The sequence below is a fragment of the Rutidosis leptorrhynchoides genome, chromosome 7, assembly GCF_046630445.1.
Source record: "Rutidosis leptorrhynchoides isolate AG116_Rl617_1_P2 chromosome 7, CSIRO_AGI_Rlap_v1, whole genome shotgun sequence".
In the NCBI taxonomy this organism is placed as follows: domain Eukaryota; kingdom Viridiplantae; phylum Streptophyta; class Magnoliopsida; order Asterales; family Asteraceae; genus Rutidosis; species Rutidosis leptorrhynchoides.
In genome coordinates, this window is record NC_092339.1 from 15457838 (window position 1) to 15464254 (window position 6417).

The window sequence follows — 6417 nt, forward strand, 5'->3', positions numbered from 1 at the left end:
CGTCAATACCTACTTCACTCACTTAACCCACCCCCAAGATATGTTTGACTCAACACACGATTTGGGAACATGTCACTTCCGTGCACACGCTGCCAAACCACGCTCTGATACCAACTTGTAACACCCCAGATTTGTTTTTTTTTTTTTTATAAATTACAGCGGAAGACCAATTTATAGATATATAATATAAACATGTGTATACATAAAATCCCATTAATAATAAACTCGTCAGTATATAAACGACCGGGTGCTATATTAAAACTAAACACAACTTTAATAGAAAAGACGCGACATCAGAGTTTCCGGCTTTGTCAAACATATCTTCCAGCATCCCATCTTCACCTTGATAACTAGCATACAACAAATCCATAACCTGCAGGGAAGATGTGGGGGATTAGCACGAAGCTAAGTGAGTGCAACTAACTATAGGCAATAGTATACAGGAGCCGTCATACTACTCATGTCACATAGTCTAACACACAAACATCACCCAAGTGCCGTCTACAGAGACTCTGGCGGCTCGGCCAAACCATTAACCACCAGCTGATCGGACTGGGGCTTACCAGAAGTTCCTCCACCACCGTATGTATATACATAATCCACACGCGAAGGACGCGTCATTCACATATATATACACCACGGCTGTCTAGGCCACCACATGAGGAACCCAACCCGCAGGTTGATCTCTCCTACCGAAGCCACCACACAATAGGGACGCACTGGGCTCCAGCAGACAAGCATCAACCAACATGCAGTCATCACAAGGAACTAACTAACCACAACAATAAGTATATCTAACAAGCATGGCAGTCATAATATAACATGCTAATATATACTATATTCTCCAGTTAGTCCCACTCACCGATACCGGCATCACTCGGTAGTCTAATATCACCGAGTCTTTTCCCCGTCTGTATCACCTGAAAACAATACTCACAAGTTAGCAAATCATATTCCAAATGCTAACAATATTATAATCACAATATATATACATATATACATACACACATATTCCATCAATATACAAACTGGCAGCATAACGGCTAACAATCAACACTTAGGTAAAATATTCTGCCCTGAACACACAGTCGGTCGACTGTCTCCTCAATCGGTCGACTGACGTAGACAGTCGGTCGACTGTTGACACAACCGGTCGACTAACTTTCTCAATCGGTTGACTTATTTAGTATTTACACAATCGGGCGAAAGTCAAACTCAGTCGGTCGGTTCACTCGCCAGTCGGTCGGTTCAACCCTCAGTCGGTCGACTGTCGACCGGACAGTCGGCCCACTGTATTCATCTTCCTCAAAAACTGAACAAAGGCTACGGACTTCACGATGAAATCCTCAAATCTCGATCTAGAGCTCGTTTTAAACGCCAAAAATCGACCACAACTTGTTCACTACTTGTTATAGACTCAAAACCCACAATAATTTGACCATAACAACACTTAAATCACTAGTTTTGACACAAATTCAAGCTTTTTACAAAACCCACACAAAACTATGAATTTAACATCGAATTGAACACAAAAATACATGTTACTTACCTTGTTAGAATCAGTAGACAACAAAGAACACGATTCTAAGATCAATTTGAGCTCAAGAACAAGTTTTGATGATTAGGGTTTCAAAGGAGAAGGAATTTGGTACGGGGTATTATTTAGAACATTCAAGAAAATGAAAGAAAAAGCTATCTCCCAGCTTATATATTTAAGCCAAACACCATACCCCATTACACACGGGTATTTACCAGTTATCTAATATCTTTCGTTCCTAATTTGACTGCCCTAACGGAGTCCAAATTAAATAAACAAACATGTTCTGTGACCCTTGTCACAAACTGGTCCTATCCACAACATTAAATAATACAAAATATAAAATTAGAATAAAAGCATATAATAACACCACACAACCTGAGGGTAAAATAGTAATCTAACAGCTAGGCCCGCTTCGAGGGTGTTACATATTCAAACCAACAAGTTTAATGCGCAGTACCGTATACTCAACACTTTGTTACGTTTTCAAGTTATATTATATGTATCTATTTACATATAATTGTTCGCGAATCGTTGAGAACAATCGAAGGGTAATTGAATAGTTCAAAAGTTTTGAGATTCAGTTTAACAGACTTTGCTTATCGTGTCAGAAATATTAAACCATATCGAGAATTTGGTTCAGAATAAGTCAAAATTTTCCGGGTCATCACACAAGATTAGGAGATTTGCTGTAATTCTTATGGGCATATATACCCATCGTATGATTCAATGAAAGGCAAGCATTCAATTGTTAATCTCTATCAGCCGACGACATTTCGTTAGCAAGGCGGCTGCGCCGAAGCCTCGGGAACTTCACTTTTTCCGACCAAAAGCATCGGCAGAGGAATATGTTTTTCTTGTAATGTTTGGCCTAGCCGCTAGCAGGATCCACACAACTTATTAACTTTGAGGTTGTGTTGTGTTTTGGTGAACTATTTGTAATGGGCGTGAGTGTGTGTTTGCCGTTACAAAAATGTTAGAAGCAAACAAACATATTATGAATGCCAAATCACCAATGTTGGATTAAATAACAAGTTTCCTTTTTTACAACGCTACAAAAAGAAATGGGACAATAGGCAACCCAAATATGATGTTCTAAAAAGAAACAGGCAACCCAAATGCTATGCTCATTTGGTTTGAGCCATTGAAACTCAAAGTGCTTTTAAAAAAAAAAAAAAAACAATAAAATTATATAACTATTTTTTTTTTTTTTTGAAAGGCAATATATATTAATAGAATAAATAAACCTAGCAAGATGCTAGAAATTACAACCAATCCGACAAAACAAACACGACTAACACCGGATCTCAAGTTACTCGATGGCTACGAACACAAAAACTAACAACGACCTAAGACTACACGAAAGGGGATATCATACATACAAAGTACAATTCCTACATTCGAATCAATTCAACACAATATCAATAAGGGCAATGACTAGGTAAATTAAATATGAAACGAAATGAAAATAACCACGACCTAAACCTTCACACCTTGAACTCGACCCACAATAACATAAACCATTTCGATCATCCAATCTACCAAGTAGTGACATTGTGCGAGAAGAGACGTTTGCCTGAAAAATACCCTGACATGTATGAACTCGCCCTTGAAGCGACTTTTAACAGCAACATATCTCGACCATACCCCTGCAATGAAAAGCAAACACACGAGATCTGACAAAAGAGCCCGCATCACGAAACGAAAATCTGACACTCGATACCCAACTCGAAAATCAAACACCACGAATACATCCTCACGAAAATGCTGGAAAATCTCCTCGAAAGCGAACTGAAAACCAGCTCTCCACACGAAACTCCTAAGAGCACTCTTAACCATGACATGTCATCTCAGGACCAGGGGCGGTACTTAGTGGAACCCAAAGGGGGTATCCTCCCCACCTGGATTTTATGGAACAAAAATTTTACACTAAAAAAACTTTTTTTATACAAAAAAAATAAGGTTTTTTTTAGTGTTTACCCCTGCTGACAATGAAAAGTTTATTAAACTTTTACACCGCCCCGTCTGTATCCAAGTTCAAGTTCCGCCACTGCTCAGGAAGGACTGCTACATCAACGTCACATCAGCACCTTCTTCACATTACTAACCAAAGACTAAATGCTAACTACCATGACGTATCCATCATACACTTCCTAACACTCCCTAAATTAATTAATTATTTACGTGTACAAGTAATAAGACAAAATATACAACAAATAAATGCTTTTAGTTCATGATCAATTATGCGTAGCAACGACATTTTGCAGTACGAGACATCAACCACTAGCCATTGGTTAATTGCTAATATTGGGGTGATGGGAAGGCGGAGGCAACGGTGGATCCATTCACGGACCGATACGAGCCCTCTAAGTCCTGAGGTATAAGCAACAATAACTATCGCGGTAAACTAAAAATCTTACAAAAGCTCACAACAAACAACGAGAAACTCGTAGTGTTTGGAGAGAGTTGACAGTTGACGATAAATAGTCTGATTGTACGGAGTAACATGCTGTAGGGATCCTATGTTGGTTTAGTAATAATACTAAAAAAGGGATGACGAGAAGTGGGTCATGTTACATGTATTGTCGGGTCCATTTACAGGCAATTATTTGGCACATTTATGGCAAAACAGGAAGTGCGTTTCTGTAATAACGGTGGATACTGACTTTTTAATGACATTTATTTAAATGTACAAGATATTAACGACAACTATGCCATTAAAAAAATCATTTTAACATTAATAATGTGAAAATGTACTAACATAAATAGAAAATATGGTAAATGTATAAATAAGATCTTGTATTTAATTAAATTCAAAATTAAACGGTAAGCTTTCATTTTGAAGATTATGGATGCCCACACTCAATGACAATTTGATTTCCCCTGTTTTACTTTACCTGTCATCTACATTTTGTTATGGAATCATTAAACATGGATATAGTTCATTTCTCAAGCAATGATACATAATGATACTAAAATATCTATAAAAAAAATTAAAAGCAATCACAAACACAATTAACATGATCAATTAACCTAAACTTAAAACAAAACAATTTAATGAATCTAAGAATCTGTAGACGATTCAAAAGAAGTTTTCTCAAACGAAAATGATGAACTAGACAATGAACGAAACAATCTTGATTGACACCTTAACTTCTTTTTAATCTCCCCTTCGTTATGCACTTTATTATCTTCATTTCCAACTCGAATCGAACTTAAACTCGATGGAATAATACAATGGCACAATGAACCTAAACACAAGTAAGTAATTAAGATGAATATATTAACTACTACCACAAATGTTGTAGTATAAAGTTTTTGAAATGTACCTATTCTTGCTAGACGATTAATCCAACGTGGAATCGTTTTTCCGGTAAGTCTAACACACGCATCATTACAGAAATGATTACAGTTTTTGGTGATCAGATTATACGAAATCCCTTTATAATCATCCGCTAATTCTTCCATAATTTTTCTAACTTCTCTTCGATCTTTTTCGGTATATCCAATCAAAATCTGTTTTCTAAACACGAAACCTTCACATCGCTTCGGTTCTACTTGGAATATTCCAGTTGTCGAACGTTCGTGAGAACCAAATGCGTATTCCACTCCATGAACTAAAAATAATAATAGATCTTCAACATTATTTGTAATTAAAAAGTACAACAGTTTTATGTATGAATTACGTTATTAATGACAACCTTTTAAGGCCGTCGTTAACATTTTTCTATTGTTTTGAAATTTTTTGGAATGAAAAATATTCTAACCTTGAAGACCAGAATGGTAAACACCGAGGCCGAGCCAATAAGCGTAGCCGTTGATGGTGGTGAGATCGTAGACATTGAGAAACACGGCTGTGGATCCGTGTTTACGATGTCTTCCCGGCTTAACTCCGCATAGCATTTTCAGTTTTAACGGAAAGTTTGGTAATTGGTTAGAGAGTTATGTATTTATCAGGAATTAATACGTTGGTGGAGAAGTTTTAAAATTTGAAATTGATGAGTAGAAGTTTTTCGAAATTGACAAGGAATAGATTTGTAGCAAAAGTCTAAAAAAACAAGTGTATCAAAGAAGATATACTTTCACCCCAAAATAATTCAATTATTCGATTTTAATTTGATTTTTGTTATAATATATAAATATATAAATATATATATAAATGGATAGTCAATTATTGGTACACAAAAGTAATATTATTGTATTACCTAAACTTGTGATATTTTTACTATAAATAGCCATGAATGCAAACATTAAACTTGCACCATTTCTCACACTTACAAAGTGTTTCTTTCTTTCTCTCCATTATCATCTTTGTTCTTACACTTCATTATTAGCATTCTTAATCAATAATCAAACCTCTAAAGGTAGTTATAAGTCTATTGAATTATAACATCAAGAATCAAACCTCTAAAGGTAGTTATAAGCCTACTGAATTATAACACGTTATCAACACGATAATCTTAATACTAATTATGGTTGGCTCTGCCACCTAAATGATATATGGTCGGTTATACCACCTGAATAATATATGGTCGACACTGTCGTCTAATTATCATTTATGTTACTAACATTTATATTTCAATTATCTAACATTTATATGGCCGACACTGTCGCCTAATTATCATTTATGTTACTAACATTTATATTTCTATTATCTAACATTTATATGGCCGACACTGTCGCCTAATTATCATTTATGTTTACTAATATTTATATTTATGTTATATAACATTTATTAATGATTGCTTACATATGGACGACACTGTCACCTACTTATCATTTATGTTATATTAAATTTATGTTTAATGTTTATATACTTATGAATATAAATTGACTCTAATTTATCATGTTGTTTGTTTTAATTTTTGATAATAGAAAAT

At 35.3% G+C, this 6417-nt stretch overlaps 1 protein-coding gene across 1 annotated transcript; it reads right to left on the reverse strand.

Annotated features, from left to right (window-relative positions):
* Positions 1-4600: 4600 nt before the first annotated feature.
* LOC139858965 (deSI-like protein At4g17486) lies at positions 4601-5440 on the reverse strand. The gene is made up of 3 exons (XM_071847791.1): positions 5305-5440; positions 4867-5154; positions 4601-4788 (listed from the first exon to the last, which is right to left on the reverse strand). The coding sequence occupies exons 1-3, from the start codon at positions 5438-5440 to the stop codon at positions 4601-4603; spliced, it is 612 nt and encodes a 203-aa protein (XP_071703892.1).
* Positions 5441-6417: the final 977 nt, after the last annotated feature.